General features: G+C 46.8%; 1 protein-coding gene across 2 annotated transcripts in view; it reads left to right on the top strand.

The window, feature by feature from the left end:
• Positions 1–301: 301 nt before the first annotated feature.
• The window catches only part of acaca (acetyl-CoA carboxylase alpha), a 303263-nt gene continuing 283834 nt past the window's right edge, over positions 302–19730 (top strand). For both annotated transcript variants that reach the window (XM_041197029.1, XM_041197030.1), the window contains exons 1-2: positions 302–421; positions 4423–4694. In XM_041197029.1, coding sequence (XP_041052963.1) covers positions 4465–4694 — 230 coding nt within the window. In that variant the 5' untranslated portion in view covers positions 302–421; positions 4423–4464. The remainder of the gene's footprint in view (positions 422–4422; positions 4695–19730) is intronic.

A 19730-nucleotide genomic window follows, 5' to 3' on the forward strand; every position in this document is an offset into this window, starting at 1 on the left:
TCTCTCTCTCTTCCCTCCTGCCCCCACCCCCCCCTCCCCCTCCCCCTCCCCCTCCCCACTTCAATGGTTCGATTGTGACGTACCGCCGTTTCCACCCGGCTCGCTCCCCATTGGTCGCGCCCCTCCGCGCGGCCGCCGGGTGAAACCAGCCGCGGACCAATGGGGCGGCGCGCAAGGTAGGTGGTGGAGGGGAGGGGAGGGAAGAGGAGGGGGCGTGACGGGGCGGGGTCAGGGGTGAATGACCGGCAGTAACCTCCAATCACGCCACCGGCTGATGCCGCTGTCACCGGTGGAACCGCGAACTCTCCCGCCCCGCCGCCCCTCATTCACTCACTTCAACGTTCGCGGAAACCGGGCGGCCCAAGGGAGAGAGAGGGAGCCTCGCCGGCAATTCCGTGACAGAATCAGAACCTCCAGCCGGGTGAGTAGTGGCATCTCCCCCGTTGGGGCCGCCTGTAGCCTCCGTAGCCTCTAACTTTACTCAGGGGGTCGGGGGTCAGGGGTCGGTCGGTGGGTGCAGGGAATAAAACTGAGGCCATTTGAAGGGAGAGGGGTGAAGCTGACCGAGGTCCTCTTTGTGTTTTTTTAATGATCGGGGGTGGGTTGCTAGGGGGGAGGGGGGAGGGAGGGGGGAGGGGGGTTGGTAGGGGTGTGTTGCTAGGCGTGGGGCTGGTGGGGGTGTGGGTGCTGTGGATGGTGTCGCTGCTCCTTCAGATCCTCCCAAGAGGGTCAGGTCCAGCTCCCAGGATACGGATAAAGGGGGTCCGGGCCATGGAAAGCCAGGAGCGGGGCACAGGATGAGCGGCCTGAGGACAGCCTGGGGCTTCCCGGTGCTGGAACCGAGCAGCTGAATTTTTGCCTGTCAGTTCCATTGCCCCCTTTCCTTACCCCACTGCTCTCTCCCCCACACACACACACACACACACTCACACTCTCACACACACACACACACACACACACAGGTATCTAGCCCGAGCTCTCCCTTCTCCCGATACCAGGGTTATTTCAGGAACCGTGTTGCATTGAAAATGGTTCGCCTACCAAGACACGTGGTACCTCACACAACTCATCGTGTTGATGAATTCTCCGGGCGCTGCTACCTCGCAACTGGCCCAGACACAGTAGGTGAGCTGTGGCGCGGCCGCAACTCAGCTGGGTAGTTATTGCCTTTAATTTCTGTCCAGTGAGCAGCTTTACCTTTTACAAAATGACACCGGATGCATATGCTTTACAGTACTGGGGGCTGCATTATGTGGTCGAGTGTTATTTCCAGGAGGGGTGGGTCAGTATTGTGGCACTGTACCTACAAAGACTATAATTACTGATCAGTCAGTGGAGTGAGGCTGACCAGATAACTTGCACACAACCAGGGGTCATAACTGGATTGAGAGAGGGCCAGCATTGTTGTGATTATCTCATTACCAGCCATGATTTATTCTGTTCAATCAAAGTTGTTTTTAAATGTGACCTTGAAAGAACTTTTCTGCTGCCTGGGCAGTAAAATTGAGTCTCCAACGTTGTTATCAACCAAATGTGTGTGTGTCTCCATGGCGGCAGTAGCTAATGTAAATGTTCTGTTATTTTTCTCATTCTCATTTTTAATCTTTCAATCTTCAGTACAGTGCTCCACTCCTTTCCTGAAAGCATTCATAGAGTTATGCAGCACAGAAACAGGCCCATTGCGTCCGTGCCGGTCATCAAGCATCTGTCTATTCTAATCCCATTTTGCAGCACTTGGTCCATAGTCCTGTATGCTATGGCATTTCAGGTGCTCATCCAAATACTTCTTAAATGTTGTGAGGGCTCCTGCCTCTTGCGCCCTGTCAGATAGTGTGTTCCAGATTCCAACCACCCTCTGGTTGAAAATTTTTTTCCTGTAATCCCCTCTAAACCTCCTGCCCCTTACATTAAATCTATGCTCCCTGGTTATTGACACCTCCACTAAGGGGAAAAGTTTCTTCCTATCTTTGCCCCTCATAATTTTGTATACCTCTATTAGGGCCCTCTTCAGCCTTCTCTGCTCCAAGGAAAACAACCTTAGCCTATCCAGTCTCTCTTCATAGCTGAAATGCTCCAGCCCAGACAACATCCCAGTGAATCTCCTCTGCATCCTCCAGTGCATCACATCCTCCCTGTAGCGTGGCAACCAGAACTGCACACACTACTCCAGCTGTGGCCTAACTAGCATTTTATACATCTCAGAACAGAACCTCCCTGCTCTTCTATTCTATGCCTCGGCTAATAAAAGCAAGTATTCCATATGTCTTCTTAACCACCTTATCTACCTGTGCTGCTGCCTTCAGGGATCTATGGACACCAAGGTCCCTCTGATCCTCTGTACTTCCTAGGTTCCTACCATTCATTGTGTATTCCCTTGCCGTGTTCGTCCTCCCAAAATGCATCACCTCACACTTCTCACATTGCCCTGCCCATCTTACCAGCCCATCTATCAATCCCTCACCAAGGTACATTGCCACAGAAAGCATTTTTAAACCTCATCCGTGTGGCCTTTCAGGCAGATTTCCTTTAGGGAGAACAATGTAGCATTCAGTGGAGCGGGTGCCAAAGTAACCCAGAGAAGCTGGCTATTTGTGATCATCCCACTATTGCCCTAATCAGTAGTACAGACCAAGTTCCTTCCTTGCCTGATACAGAGATGGCAAATGTACCTTTTGAAGAATCAAGCCTGGCGAACACATATTTCCCCTTGCTGCTCTGAAGAAGAGTCACATGGACTAGAAACGTTTGCTCTGTTCCTGTCTAAACAGATGCTGTCAGACCTGCTGAAGCTTTTCAGCATTTTCTGTTTTCATTATATATTTCCCATTGTTCATCAAACTGACTTGCAGTGACTAATTCACTTGATAAGAACAATTTGTATTTATAAGGCACCTTTTAAGTTAGAATAACACCGAAGGTAATTTCATGTGTAAGAAAAACAACTGCTGAGCTGAAAAGGGAGAGATATGGGCAAGGTGATCAAAAGCTTTATTTGCCAATAGTGAGTGGCCAGTGAATTTTGGGTAGACCAACCCTTCCAAACAATATGCTCCAATTCTTTATGTGTAACTGTCAGCTGTGAATTTTAGTAGATTGTTGATGTGGGGAGAGGGCAACCACATAACATATAAGTTTTAGCAGAGTCACTGGATATTGGATGGGGTCGAAACACAGGAAAATTTTTATTTGTCCCCTGCCCTCTTCCAGGGATGCGGAGGCCAATTATATTGAGATTTGAGATAGGGTTTCAAATAGTCTTCACCTTACTGAGTGAAATCTTGGGATTTAGGAAAGGAAAAAAATGAAGCGAATGGTAAAATTTTAAAAAAAGCTGAAAATGCTGGCAGCCCCCAGCAGGTTGGGCCCAGGCAGTGTCTGCAGAGAAGGTAAGGTTCATGTTCCAAGTCAAGAACAGTTTATGATGATCGGTCACCGACCTGAAATGTTACCCCTGCCCACTTGTCTCTGCAGTTTGCCTGATCTGCTGAATGCCTCCAGTATTTTGCATTCTTAGAATTTCAGCTCATGCTTGTGATAGAACAATTCGGTCTGATACCACTCTTCTGAAAAATGAACTGATTTGACTCAATGGTGAGCTTTTGGCATTTCAGTCGTTTGGATTAAATTGCTCCGTTGAGTGTAACACATACCTGGGATTGGGGCCTTTTTATGGAGGTTGCCAAATAATCCAGTTTAATGTCACAAGTTTCAGGGTCCTCAAAGACTAGGGCGCTCTGTTTCTTTTGTTTTAGAACATAATTCAAAAGCCGGTCCTGAGTTAACTTTGAGGGTGATTTGGACTCATTTAGATTTATTTTGCTTTTGTCTATTTTAGTGCGTGCACTGAGCACATCAGTGGGAGCAGAAAGCTAATTGTTAATCAAAGTTCTCTCAATTCTTTGGTCCTTGGATCTAGAAGTGGCTTCAGCAGCTCTTGAAGCAATGATTCACGATTGCTGTGGGCAGTACATTGTCTGGGATTGACAGCAATCCTGAATCGTTGCTTCGAGAGTTGGTTGATGCCACTTCTAGATTTAGGGACCAAAGAATTGAGAGAACTTTGATTAACAATTAGTTTTCTGCTCCCACTGATGTGCTCAGTGCACTCACTATCTTCTTCAGCTCAGTGTCTGTTTCTGTCTGCTTATGTCTTGAAACATTTTTCTACATTAAGGGCGCTGTAAAAATCCAAGTCTTTTTAGTTATAGCAGAAGATCTATGTCTGACTAGTGGAAGTTACTGAATTGTGCACACCGTACATTCTAGCAGACCTGAGTTGCAGAAGGGCAGAATGATGTAAAGATCAGGACCATGGCCAAAGATCCATGCTTGTGTCTCATTTTGCAATAAATAGACTGTCACTGTCTGTCCCAAGTTTTATTTCTCTTGGTGAACGTAACTTTTCTGTTCTTTTTGATTCAGCTCAGGTTACTTTTCCTGCAGTGCTGATTATCTGGAGCAGCAATGGCAGATCAGGATCCATCAACCAAGCTTCCTGAGCTGCAGCCAATCCAGCACTCCAAGTTCATCATCGGCTCTGTGTCCGAGGACAACTCGGAGGACGAGATTGGAATGAACAGCAGCAAATCGGATATTTTGGAAGACAAGGAGCGATCGTTATCACCCTCATCTATAAACTCTGACAGCTTGTCTGACCTTGGTCTGAGCCATGATGGTATTGCTCCACAGATGAGGTAATGTCAGACTGAGTATTCATCTTACTCTTTGTATATGATGCCTTGCTCCGTTTTGGCCTTGGACATGGTCTTCTGTCTTGCCTATGTTGACAGGGTCAGGTGTAGTAATCATGGTTTTGGGAGTTATGAACTCGCGCACCCCCCCCCCCCCCCCCCCCGCTCCATGTTAGGCAAGGACCTATATATGCCTTTAGCCACTGCAACATCAGGAGAACTCTTTTATAATGCAGGTACCCTTTAAAGAAAATAATTTCAGTAAAATACAGCATCTCTTTTTCAATTTAATCTCATAGGATCTGTCAACATTTTTTTGTTTCCATAATTCCTCCTTAACAGTTTTCATCTCTCCATCTCTCTTGAAAGGCATTGTCTCCTTATCATGTGTTCATCAGTGTATCTTCCAAGTTGCCCATGTGACACTGTATGTCAGGTTAGTCATCAGCAGAATTTTGGATAAGCTGCTTTGGCGGTGCAAACTTAAGATGGGGAGCTTGAGTTCATTCTCCTTATTGAAATTTGTGTGAGTGTGTGTGCCTACATGATTGCATGCATGAGTATAAATATAAAATAAATTTTGGTTGGGGCTTAGCTTGATGCCCCAGAATAGACTGCTGGCATTCATTTTCCATGCTGCATCACCACTTGAGTGAAATACCAGAGCCTGAGACCATCATGGAACTGGTTTAAGGATTTCACTATATTCAGGAGGGATAGGAGGCAAATTGGTGGGGCAGTGGGGAGGTGCAGTGTTGGGAGGGGGATGTGTGGCAGGGAGTAAAATTACTGGAAACATGAAGTAGATGAGAATAAATGATAATGCCTGTACCTTAACTCTGTCATTAAAGTTATACATTGTGACATTTTACGGCGTTCCTTGGGAGGAATCCAGGAAATGTTTGCAATGATCTTTATATCTTTGAATAAATTATGTTACATTTCTTTACTGTTCAGAGTAGAATGGATAATAGCAGAGCAACTAATTGTCTACAATGAAGTCTATGCCAGATCTTAGATAGAGACTGGGATGAAAATAACATAAAACACATGAGGGGAAAGATTTATTTCCTGATATATCTCACTCTCATAGAATGAAATAACATAAAAGGAGGCCATTTGATCCATTTTGCCTCTGTTGGCCCTTTACTAGAGCTATTCAGTTAATCCAACTCCTCTGCTGTTTCTCATAGCCCTGTAAATTTTTTCCCTTCAAGCATATAACCAATACTTTTTGAATATTATTGTTGAATCTGCCTCCACCATCCTTTAGGTTTTCCAGATCACAGAAACTGGCTGTGTTTGTTTTTAAAGTTTCCTTGTGTCACTTCTGCTTCTTTGTCAATCATTTTGAACCTTTGTCCTCTGATTACCAATCCTCCTGCCACTGGAAACAGTTTCTCCCACTGCTTGATCAAAACCATCCATGATTTTGAACACCGCTATATAATCTCCAATAAGGATAACAAATCCGCTTCTCCAATCTCTCCAAATAACTGAGTTCCTAATCTTTGGAATCATTTTAGTAAATCATTTATGCACCCTCTCTAAGGTGATATCTGTCCAAAAATGTGGTGAGTCAGTCAAAATTTTTTTTTTCATACATTCATGGTATGTGGACATTGTTGGCTAGGCCAGCATTTATTGCCCATTTCTAATTGCCCTTGTTCAGAGGGCATTTTTAAAAGTCAACCACATTTCTGTGGGTCTGGAGTCACATGTAGGCCAGATCAAGCGAGGACAGCAGATTTCCGCTCCTAAAGGACATTAGTGAACCAGATAGGTTTTTATGACAATCTTTTAATTTATGTTTATTGAATTCAAATTCCACCATCTGCTGTGATGGGATTCAAACCTGGGTCCCCAGAGCATTACTTTGGATTTCCAGTCTAGTGACAATACTACTACACCACCGTGTGTGGATCTTTGTCAAATGCCTTTTGAAAGTCCATGTACACAACATCAACTGCACTATCCTAATAATCCCCCTCCATAACTCTATCAAAGAACTCAATCAAGTTAGTGTTACAGATATGCCAAAGATGATAGGATGATTCCCCCTTTTGCCACCTCTTGACTGATAGAAGACAAATATGAAAAGAAAGTATTTTAACCCCCTTCATGCTGGTGGATGAAGTCTTGAAATGTTGCAGACCTGTACTTTCTTTTTGATTCACTGAAGAATTAGAAGTTGAAGGTTTATGAAGATTTCCTCATCGTGACTTACTGCTTGCGGTAGCAGGTTGCTCTGGCTTCGCTCCAGTCGAGGTGCTTTGAGTTTCATCCATATCCTTGTGATAGAATACGTTTTTTCCCCACACTCATTCTTTGGAATTCCACACTGAAGCTGAGAAGCCTGCATTGTGAACTACTTTCTTTAATTATTTGGATAATGTTGGCGGTTAATCTACATGAAAGGTTTGTTGCATTTTAATGACTTGCCCCTACATGTAGGTTAGCTTCCAGGGCTTTGTGTAGTTCCATGAATATTGACGGAAAAAGAAAAGATCACCCGACCTCTCAACTGCATTTTGTTTATTTTAAAATTAAAATGTCCATTCTCCATGTTGTTTTAAGGTAAAACGTTCTTTTCAAATAAATCCGTAAGTCCATATTTCGTGAGCATGACATTAGTCAAACACAATTTGTCTTTAACAAATTTGTGCTGATTTTCATTTATTGGACCATACTTTTCTAAATGTGAATTAATTTTGTCCCGAGAAATTATCTTGCCTTTGAGCTTTAGGATGACTTGCCTGTGTTTGCTGGTTTATCTGATTCCTCTTTTTTTTAAATGGACCCTCCCAGTTCTCTGGCACCCCCGCCATATTCAAGGAGCATTGGAAGAATGTGGCCGGATCCTCTGCACTTTCCATCTTTACTACCCACAGTTACCTAGGATGCATCCCATCCGGATCGGATGAGGACTGCCAACTTTTAAGTACATCCTTTTCACTTCTTATTTTTATCCTCTTTAATATCACTTCCGCCTTCTCCCGTCATGCAACATTGGCAGCATCTTTTTTTTTTTCTCCATGAAGACGAATGCAAGTTACTCATTTAGTATCTCAGTCATGACATCATCTTATGGAGGCGGAAGGCCTGTTTGATCCCTAATTGCCTCATCTTTCCTTAAACTACGTTTTTATTAATTATGTGTTTATAAAATACTTTTGGGTACCCTTTTATGTTGGCCATTAATCTATTCCCATGCTCCCTCTTTGCCTCTTTATTTCCTTATTTTGATCTTCTCTGTACTTTTTATATTCAGCAGAGGACATGGCTAAGGTATTAAATGAGTGCTTTGCATCTGTCTTCACCAGAGATGGGGATTCTAGTTCTGTATTGTAATATGAATGTCCAGTTGTCATAAGCCTCCTTTTACTGTTTCGTTTTAATTTCTATATCTTTAGATATCCAAGGAACCCTAGCTTCAAATGATGTTCCTGTTTCCCCCTCCTGGGAATGGGTCTACTCTGTACCAAAAACATATCCTCTTTGAAGGTCTCTCATTGGCAATTTACTGTTTTGTCTACTACCTTTTGATTCCAACCCACCTGGGCAAGGTCCCTTTCCTATGTTCTGAAGTTATTCCTCCTCCAGTTAAGTAGTTTGCTCTTGACTGCACCATGTCCTTTTCCATAACCTATTCTAAATCTGTTGATATTATGATCAAATGTTCTTCCACTGAAACATGCTCTACCTGCTTCACTTCATTGCCCAGAACTCGGTCTAGCACTGCTTCCTTCCTCACTGGACTGGAAGCATACTGAGCAAGAAAGTTCTCTTGTATGCATTTTTGAAATTCCTCTCCTCTCTCTCTGCCCTTATTATGCCAGTCTTCTTTTTGAGTTCTCTGCCCGAAGGAACGTCCGACTCACAGCTCTGCGATCTCCATCACGGGTAAGGAAAGGAGGCAGGTCCCAAATCACCCCAGCCGGGATGGAGATCAAACCTTGCGCTGTTGGCACCAATCTGGTCCAAACTGGCTGTCTAGCCAACTGGACCCCTCAAGGTGTCTTGTTTTGCTGTGGCAACATACACTTTACTTGCATGTTGTAAGCTGGAGCTATGGCTAGAGGTGGTAGAGGCTCCAATTTCTTTCTATCACTTTGCTGACCAAAAATCTCTGCCGCTCTTACCGCCTACCATTGGGGTATGTTGGAAGGATTTACAGGATGAGGATTTGATCCTCAACCTGTTTGGCTGAATTATGAACGGACCTTCCTTGGCCATCAACTCCTGGAGTGGGACTTGAACCTGGAGCTTCTGGCTCAGAGGTAGGGATGCTATCCACTGTGCCACAAGACCTCCTTGTGCCAGTCTATATGAGAGCAATGGAAGTCCAGCATTTACTACTTTGTCTTCTGTAATCTGTTGTGCAAATTTCATCCCACTGTTGGGTGGCACAATTAAGTAATCTGTAACACTTTTCTTCAATTGGATCAAGAAGTTAGATACGCTGCACATTATGACCTGTCTCTGGCTGACCAGTTGTGTAACATGTAACCTTTGATTCTGACATAAGTTAGTTTTTAACGGCCAGTAGAGGTTACTTCTGGCCAAGCCAGAAGTTTGCTTCAGACCATCTGTTTTGAATTGTGATGCAATGTCTGGTCATCCGATCTGTCTTGCAAAGCTCAAAAAAGCTCAGTATGTTTGCTGAACTCTGTGATGTAACTTAAGAGTATCCCCTGCCATAACCTCTGAACCGCTATATTAGAGCAGAGGACTTGGTTTGAACCTGTACAAATCTATGAGCTATTTTTGCAAGGAACATTGCACCCTCTGCAGACTTCAGTTCGTTTCAATTTGAAGCCATACTTGTTTCTTGTCGACTTCTTTTGCTAACTTTCTCCGCACCTTTTGTAAATGCAATCGGAGGTGCTGGTTCTCTCCTCCAGTACCTTGCCCTAGTTGTCATTCTTTCTAGGTAAGCCTTGATGATGGTTGTCAACATGACTAAATTTTTATTCAAAAAGTAGGAAGTCGACTTTTACAGGAGTAATATTTTCGAGGGGTTGAAATCCACCCTTTTCACTTGCTGAGTTGCCAGGTCGGAGACTGTTCCCACCAACCCTGCCCCCAAAAGTAGCGCAAAAGGAGCCAAAAAATATTTTTATTATTGAATTTTTACTGATAAATAATAACCTCCATAGCGACACACACTGATTTGTGTACAGTAAATTCATCAAAAACAAAAGCCATGTATACAAATTTACGATTTTATTCAGTTTTCTTCTTGAGCAGTTGTCTTCATTCACACTGTTTTCTCTCCAACTTTTGCTCACTGTTTGACTGGCTGACATGTCAAAATTCATGGGAGTCTCATCCATGTTCCCATTACAGGCCAACCTGTATCCATTCTTTTGTTAATGTTTGATTATAAACCACTGAAATGTGATAAGCATGTCATCAAGCTCTGCTGGGAGATGCTGTGAAATCTTGGTTTTCTGTCGCAGTACAAAATTGTTTCTCTTCATAAACCTGGTACGCCACCCAGAGCTGGTTTTGAAATCTGCAATGCCTAATTTTCTTGCTTATTGCGGGTCGAAAATTCTGAGAGTCCATTCTGGCGTTTTTCATTGACTTATTTTTGCAACTCCATTTTCCAGCTAGGCTTTCCTCTGTTTGCACATTAGAGATTAGGCAGATGCCTAATCTCTCATGTTCTTCTCCGATACCCTGAATTCTCTAGCTGCTGCACAATTATTTGTCTGCTCTGCAACCTCGGCAGCTTTAAGTTTGAACTAGGCTGTGCATCTGCCGTTCCTCCTTGATAATATGTTGCCATATTAGAGATTGGGAACACAACATGCACGGGAGGTGGTAACCTTGACAGCACGTGTTGAAGTGTGCAGACAGGAAGAGTTGAGCCTTGGATGGTGTGCTATTCTATGATTCTATCAATGGGTAGGTTTGCACCAGGGTGAATTTGACTTCAGCGGCGAGCAGGTGGTAAGTACCAAAGTTTGGATTTTTGGCCAAAAGTCAAGGTCAGCATATAAATGAATTTTTTTTGACAAATGTTGAGGTTGACCTTTACATGAGTTTGACCATTATTCAAGTATGTACAGTATATAAACAATTCCAGTAGAGGTTTCTGCATACTGAATAGGAGTGAGGACCTGGTAAGACATTTTTTTTTAGTCTCCGACCTAATTCCCGGAACTAGTTCTATCTCCTGACACCAGTACCAAAACTGTTCTTACCAGAGTCACAAATGATATCCCGTGTGACTATGACAAGGTTAAACTTTCCCTCCTTGTCCTTCAAATTGTACTATGGGATCTTTCACCTTGCTTGAGAGGCCAAACTGGACCTCGGTTTTATTGTCTTATCTGTTAAACAGCACTTTTGATGTTACTACCTCAGTATTGCACTGAAATGGCAGCCTAGATTATGTGCTCAAGCTTGTGGAGTGGGGCTTGAACTCATACAGCTCAACCAAGGTGATATTTGTGCAGGATGCTTATGGAATGCAGTGTGATGCAGGAGCTTTGGCAATTCGAATTGTATTAGAAATGGGAAGAGATTCAACAGTAGGTAGTTACAACTGTGTTGCATGAAAAAGGTGGCCTGTTCAATGTAACCTACACAGAACCTTGAACCTATTTGTTGCCATTGGCACTGGGTAGTATCTGTCCTGGTTTGTCCTGGTGAAATACATTGTGCCTGTCTGGAGAACGATTGCTTTCTGTCACCTGAGCAGATTATCATCCAATAAAATGGTCTCTTCCTATCATCATATGAGAGGTGAGAACATGGCCAAAGATTGGCAATAGGTTGCAACACTTGTGGGAGTTACAAAAATGGGCAGTTTAAAAAAAAAACCTATACATCATAAGAACTAAAAAGCTGTTGGGAATAGTACTGTGTATTAGGAGTAGCTCACTTGCTTCATTGGGCCTCCTCTGCAATTTTGTTAGCCACAGCAGCTCTTTTTATCTTTTTAAATCCAATTCTCCACCCTTTATCCATAATCCCTTAATATGTATTTTCCAAGTAAGTATCTATCTCCCTTTATAAATGTTGCTAATTTATTTATGTTGTATCTGTGACAGGGGTCTGTGCATTCCATTTGCTCACAATCTTCCACCTGAAGTATTTTATCTGGATTAGATTTAGATTTAGGGAGAGAGAGAGGGTGGGGGAGAGAGGGTGGGGGGGAAGGGGGGAGGAAGGGAAGGGGGGGGAAAGGGGGGGGAAGGGGGAGGAAGTGGGGGGGAAGGGGGAGGAAGTGGGGGGGAAGAGGGGGGAAAGTGGGGGGGGGAGGGAGGGGAGGGGGGGGAGGGGGGGTGGGGGGGGAAGGGAGGGGAGGGGGGGGGTGGGGGGGGAAAGGGGGTAGGGAGGGGGGGGTGGGGGGGGAAAGGGGGTAGGGAGGGGGGGGTGGGGGGGGAAAGGGGGTAGGGAGGGGGGGTGGGGGGGAAAGGGGGTAGGGAGGGGGGGGTGGGGGGGAAAGGGGGGTAGGGAGGGGGGGGTGGGGGGGGAAAGGGGGGAGGGAGGGGGGGTGGGGGGGGGAAAGGGGGGAGGGAGGGAGGGGTGTGGGGGGAAAGGGGGGAGGGAGGGGGGGTGTGGGGGGAAAGGGGGGAGGGAGGGGGGGTGGGGGGGGAAAGGGGGGAGGGAGGGGGGGTGGGGGGGGAAAGGGGGGAGGGAGGGGGGGGTGGGGGGGAAAGGGGGGGGGAGGGGGGGGGGGGGGGGGGGAGGGGGGAGGGGGGGGGGGGGTGGGGGGGGGGGGGAGGGGGGGGGGGGGGGGGGGTGGGGGGGGGGGGGGGGGGGGGGGGGGGGGGGGGGGGGGGGGGGGGTGGGGGGGGGGGGGGGGGGGGGGGGGGGGGGGGGGGGGGGGGGGGGGAGGGGGGGTGGGGGGGGGGAGGGGGGGGGGGGGGGGGGGGGGGGGGGGGGGGAGGGGGAGGGGGGGGGGGGGGGGGCGGGGGGAAGGGGGGAGGGAGGGGGGGGGGGGGGGGAGACGGGGGGAGGGAGGGGGGGGGGGGGGGGGGACGGGGGGAGGAGGGGGGGGGGGGAGGGCGGGAGGGGGAGGGGGGGTGGGGGGGGGCAATGGGGGACGGGGAGGGGGAGGGGGGGGGGAAGGGAAGGGGGTGGAGGGGGGGAGGGGGGGGGAAGGGGGGAGGGAGGGGGGGGGGGGGGGGGGAAGGGGGGGGGGGGGGATGGGGGGGGGAAAGGGGGGGAGGGAGGGGGGGTGGGGGGGGGAAAGGGGGGAGGGAGGGGGGGTGGGGGGGGAAGGGGGGAGGGAGGGGGGGGTGGGGGGGGGGAAAGGGGGGAGGGAGGGGGGGTGGGGGGGGGAAGGGGGGAGGGAGGGGGGGTGGGGGGGGGAAGGGGGGGAGGGGGGGGGGTGGGGGGGGAAGGGGGGGGGGGGGGAAGGGGGGGGAAGGGGGGGGGGGGGGGGAGGGGGGGGGGGGAGGGGGGGGAGGGGGGGGAGGGGGGGGGGGGGGGAGGAAAGGGGGGGGGGGGGGGGGGGGGGGAGGGGGGGAGGGGGGGGAGGGGGGGGGGGGGGGGGAGGGGGGGGAGGGAGGGGGGGGGGGAGGGGGGTGGTGTGGTTGTAGGCAAAAGCAGTGATAGAAGCACATCATCAAAAGATGTCACAAACAACAGGACAAAAGAACACATAGGTATTAAAGTTGGTGATGTTATTTAAACAAATGTGCTAATTAAGAATGGATGGTAGGGCACTCAAGGTATAGCTCTAGTCAACTCTTTTCTTCTCCGCCGATGCTGCCAGACCTGCTGAGTTTTTCCAGGTAATTCTGTTTTTGTCTTGTCAAACCAGAGCCTGATCATTATTTCAGTTTTTCAGGTTCAGGTTTTTCAATGAACCTGAGTCTGTATAATTGACAGTCCACTCTTAATACAAAATTAATTATTTGGGAACACAAATTTAACAATTTAAATAAAACTATGACAGCAGTGTTTACCATCTACAAGATGCAATGCAGGAACTCACCAAGGCCCCTTAGACAGCATTTTCCAAACCCACAACCACTACCCTCTAGAAGGATAAGGGGAGCAGACACACGGGAGCCACCACCTGGAAGTTCCCATCCAAGCCATTCACCACCCTGACTTGGAAATATGTCGCTGTTCCTTCACTGTTGCTGAGTCAAAATCCTGGAGCTCCCTCCCTGATAGCACTGTGGATGTACCTATAGCACGTGGACAAGAAGGCAGCTCACCGCCATCTTCTTTAAGACAGCTAAGGATGGGCAAAAAATGCTGGCCTAGCCCACGTCCCATGAATGAATTTTTAAAAAGCACAATTGAAGTTTTCAAACAAGAATTCAAGTTAGCAATTTAAATTGAGTAACAAACAAGAGAAATAGATAGTAATCGAAGCTAACTTATTAATTACACCAGATATAATTTTGCTCCTGTAAATGCATTGGAATTCAGTTCACAGAAATAGTTTGTTTCTGCGTTTACCTCTTCTCACTGAGGAACGATTTTCAACATTGAGTGGTCTCTTCATAATGACCGCATTGTTAGCTAGTGCATGATCCACTTTACATATACAACTGGACAGTCAATTAAATATTAAGTAGCCATTGCAAAGGAATTCTTCCATCCAGCCTACTTGGCTTGCAAAAAATGCTCGATGTATTACTAATGCATTTTGCAGACCGTAAAGCTCTTGTTGAAAAGGCGTTTCATGTTTGGTATTGGCAGTCGTGTGTGATGTAGATATGTTATCAACTGGTCATCGATTTTAAAAAAATTACTGTCATGTACACCTAAGGTGGTTCCTTCTATAACCACTAGTTTGTGGTGATACCCACTATTTGTATGATGATCAGGATGGTTGCCATGGCAAATAAGACACAGATTCCGTTCCATTTGTACATGATTGTTGTATAATATTTACTGCTAAAAATGCTTTGCTGCAAAGGAACAAACATGTGAGATGATGCTATGCAGTGCTAATAACATATGCGTTAAATGGGCCATCTGTTGAAAGCATACATGTAATGTCAGTACAGTCAGGATCTTGGCTTTGACATAACATGCTGTACAATAGCCTGTTGATACGGGCTGCTGAGATTCCCACTAGAATATTGCCCCCTTGGCTTACGAATAATATACCAAACTTGATAGTGTTGTGAAAATAGCAGACAGGAACTTCACATTGACATGTTTCTAATGAGGCAGGTGGTGGCGTAGTGGTGTTGTTGCTGGACTAGTAATCCAGAGACCCATTGCAGATGGTGGAACTTGAATTTAATCAATAAAAAAAAATCTGGAATTAAAAGTCTAATGATGGCCATGAAACCATTGTCAATTGTTGTAAAACCTCATCTGGTTCACTAATGCCATTTAGGGGAGAAAATCTGCCATCCTTACCTGGTCTGGCCTACATGTGACTCCAGATCCACAGCAATGCGGTTGACTCTTAAATGGCCTAGCAAGCCATTTAGTTGTTTCAAACCACGAGAAAGTCGATAAAGAATGAAACCAGTCAGGCTGCCTCCATTGACCTAGGCATTGGCAACGGCCCTGTCAACCTTGCAAAGTTCTCCTTACTAACATCTGGGGGCTTGTGCCAGAATTAGGAGAGCTGCCTCACAGACTAGTCAAGCAACAGCTTGACATAGTCATACTCACGGAATCATTCCTTACAGAAAGTCCCAGCCACACCATCATTATCCCTGAGTATGCCCTGTCCCACTGGCAGGACAGATCCAGCAGAGGTGGTGGCACAGGGGTATACAGTTGGGAAGGAATTGCCCTAGGAGTCCTCAACATCGACTCTGGACCCCATGAAGTCTCATAGCACATGGTCAAACATGGGCAAGGAAACCTCCTGCTGATTACCACGTACCACACCATCGCCCCCACCCTCACCTGATGAAGCAGTGCTCCTCCATGTTGAACACCACTTGGAGAAAGCATGGAGGGTGACAATGGCACAGAATGTATTCTGCTTGGGGGACTTCAATGTCCATCACCAAGAGTGGCTCGGTAGCACTAGTAGAGATCGAGCTGGCCGAGTCCTAAAGGATATAGCCGGTAGACTGGGCCTGTGGCAGGTGGTGAGGGAAAAACATACTTGACCTCATCTTCACCAAACTGCATGCTGCAGATGCATCTGTCCATGCCAGTATTGGTAGGAATAGCCCCCTCTTTGTGGAGACAAAGTCCCATCTTCACATTGAGGATACCCTCCATCATGTTGAGTGGCACTACCGCTGTGCTAAATGGGATTGATTTCAAACAGATCTAGCCACTCAAGACTGGACTGCCATGAGGTGCTGTGGGCCATCAGCAGCATCAGAATTGTACTCTACCACAATCTGTAACCTCATGGCCCAGAATATCCCCCACTCTATCATTACTGCCAAACCAGGGGATCAACCCTGGTTCAGTGAAGAGTCCAGGAGGGCCTGCCAGGAGCAGCACCAGGTGTACTTATTAGAGATGTCAATCCGGTGAAGCTACAACACAGGACTACTTGCATGCCAAACAGCATAAGCAGCAAGTGATAGACAGAGCTAAGCGATTCCACAACCAACAAATCAGATCTAAGCTCTGCAGTCCTGCCACACCCAGCCGTGAATGATGGTGGACAGATAAACAGCTCACTGGAGGAGAAGACTCCACAAATATCCCCATCCTTAATGATGGGGGAACCCAGCACATCTGTGCAAAAGATAAGGCTGAAGCATTTGCAACAATCTTCAGCCAAAAGTGCCGTGATTGATCCATCTCGGACTCCTCCGGAGGTTCCCAGCATCACAAATGCCAGTCTTCAGCCAATTCAATTCACTCTGTGTGATTTCAAGCAACGGCTGAAGGCACTAGATACTGCAAAGGCTATCGCCCCTGTCAATATTCCGGCAATAGTCCTGAAGAATTGTGTTCCAGAGCTTTCTGCACCCCTAGCCAAGCTGTTCCAGCATAGCTTCAACACTGGTATCTACCTGGTAATGTGGAAAATTGCCCAGGTATGTCCTGTACACAAGAAACTTGGAGAGGTAGGGATTAATCAAGGACAGTCAGCATGGTTTTCTTAAGGGGAAGTCATGCCTGACCAATTTGATTGAATTTTTCGAAGAGGTGACCAGGTGTGTAGATGAGGTCAATGTATTTGACGCAGTCTGCTTGGACTTCAGCAAGGCTTTTCTTAAGGTCCCACATGGGAGACTGATAACGAAGGTAAGAGCCCGTGGGATCCAAGGAAATTTGGGAAATTGGATCCAGAATTGGCTGAGTGGCAGGAAGCAGAGGGTGATTGTCGAGAGATGTCTTTGTGACTGGATGCCTGTGTCCAGTGGGGTTCCACAGGGATCGGTGTTGGGTCCCTTGCTGTTTGTGGTGCATATATAAACGACTTAGACTTGAACGTAGGAGGGTTGATCAGTAAGTTCACGGATGACATGAAAATTGGTGGGGTGGTAAATTGTGAGGAGGATAGCCTTAGATTACAGGAGGATATAGATGGGCTGATCAGTGGCAAATGGAATTTAATCCGGATAAGTGTGAGGTGATGCACTTGGGCAGGACAAACAAGGCACGGGAATCAACAATGAATAGTATGACCTTAGGAAGTACCGAGGATCTGAGGGACCTTGGTGTGCATGTCCACCGGCCCCTTAAGGTAGCGGGACAGGTAGATCAGGTGGTTAAGAAGGCAGATGGGATACTTGCCTTTATTAACCGAGGCATAGAATATAAGAGCAGGGAGATTATGCTGGAACTGTATAAAACACTGGTTAGGTCACAGCTCGAGTATTGCATGCAGTCTGGAATCCACATTAATGGAAGGATGTGATTGCATCAGAGAGAGTGCAGAGGAGAGTTACCAGGATGTTGCCTGGGCTGGAGAGTTTTAGTTATGAGGAGAGATTGGATAGACTGGGGTTATTTTCCCTGGAGCAAAGGAGATTGAGGGGGGACATGATTGAGTTGTATAAAATTGAAGGGCATGGATAGGGTAGACAGGAAGGAACCTCTCCCCTTGGTGGAGGGATCAATAACCAGGGGGCATAGATTTAACGTAAGGGGCAAGAGGTTTAGAGAGGATGTGAGGAAGAATTTTTTCACCCAGAGGGTGATGGGAATCCGGAACTCATTGCCTGAAAGGGTGGTAGAGACAGAAACCCTCATAACATTTAACAAGTATTTGGATGTGCACTTGTGATGCCATGGCATACAAGGCTGTGGGCCTAGTGCTGGAAAATGGGATTAGAATAGTTAGGTACTTGTTTGACCGGCGCAGACTTGATGGGCCGAGGGACCTCTTTCCTGTGCTGTAGACCTCTGACTCTATGAAACAAGACAAATCCAACTCAGCCAATTATCACCCCATCACCCTACTCTCGGATCATCAGTAAAGCGTTGGAAGGTGTCATCATCACTGCTATCAAGCGGCACTTGCTTAGCAATAACCTGCTCATTAGATGGGCAGGTGGTGGTGTCACAGGAGTGGTAATCTAAGGTAATTCTCCTGGGACCTGGATTCGAATCCTACTGTAGTAGATGGTGAAATCTGAATTCAATAAAAAAAAATTGGAATTGAAAATCTAATGATGACCTTGAAACCATTATCAATTATTTGTGCAGTTGATGTAGTCTACATTGACTTCAGTAAGGCTTTACAGATTTTTAATTAGCAATGGGTCAAAAGGATATGGGGAGAGGATGGGAAATTGGAGTTGAGGCCAAAATCAGATCACCAATGATCGTAATGAATGGTGGAGCAGGCTTGAGGGGCTGAATTGTCTACTCCTGCTCCGAGTTCTTATGTTCTTATGTTCATTGATGCTAAGTTGGATTCCCCCAAACCACTCAGTTGCTGACCTGACTATAGCCTTGGTTCAAACATGGACAAAAGAGCTGAACTCAAGGGATGATGTGAGAGTGACTGCCCTTGACATCTTGGCTGCATTTGATCGAGTGTTGTATCAAGGAGCCCCAGCAAATTTGCAGTCAGTGGGAATCGGAGCGGGGGGGTGGTGGTGTGGAATACTCTGCTGGTTGGAGTCAATACCTAGCACAAAGGAAGATGGTTGTGATTGTTCGAGGTCAGTCATCTCAGTTCCACGATGTCTTTGCAGGAATTCTTCAAGATAGTGTCCTCGGCCTAACCATTTTCAGCTGCTTCATCAATGACCTTCCTTCCATTATAAGGTCAGAAGTGTGGATGTTCACTGATGATTGCACAATGTTCAGCACCATTCACGACTCCTCAGATATTGAAGCAGTCCATGTCCAAATGAAGCCAGACCTAGACATTATCCAGGCTTGGGCTGTCAAGTGGCATATAACATCCATGTCACACAAATGCCAGGCAAGGACCATCTCCAACAAGAGAGAATCTAACCATCGCCCCTTGACATTCAATGGCATTAGCATCACTGAATCCCCTATTGTCAACCTGGGGGTTACCATTGACCAGAAACTGAACTGCATAAGCCATATAAATACTGTGGCTACAAGAGTGATTTGCACCTGTCAGTTGTATTTTTATTGGTTGTATTGCTTTTACTTGTTAGTATATTTTTCTTGATTTTTATTTGTTCTCACTTGGCAAAATAGGGACACAGGTGACCGCTCAACTCCAAACCTCTAGCCCCTGCTAGAAATGGTCAGCTGAGCTTGATCCTGTTATACCCAATGCCCACATGTTGGAACTTATAGCAAGGGAGTGATTGGGATAGAGAACAGACTGACTTTTCCCAGAGGCTTGTAGCCCAGAGGCTATGAATCCTGTGGTGAGTAACTCACCCCCTGACTCCCCAAAGCCTGTCCACCATCTACAAGGCACAAGTCAGGAGTGTGGTGGAATACTTTGCACTTGCCTGGATGAATGCAGCTCCCACAACACTGAAGAAGCTCGACACTTTCCAGGACAAAGCAGCCTGTTTGATTGGCGCCCCACCCACAAACATTCACTCCCTCCACCACCAACACACAGCTGCAGCAATGTGTACCATTTACCAGATGCACTGTAGGAACTCACCAAGCTTCCTTAGACAACAACTTCCAAACCCATGACCTCTACCACTTAAAAGGACAAGGACAGCCGATACA

The sequence above is a fragment of the Carcharodon carcharias genome, chromosome 10 (assembly GCF_017639515.1).
Source record: "Carcharodon carcharias isolate sCarCar2 chromosome 10, sCarCar2.pri, whole genome shotgun sequence".
NCBI lineage: Eukaryota > Metazoa > Chordata > Chondrichthyes > Lamniformes > Lamnidae > Carcharodon > Carcharodon carcharias.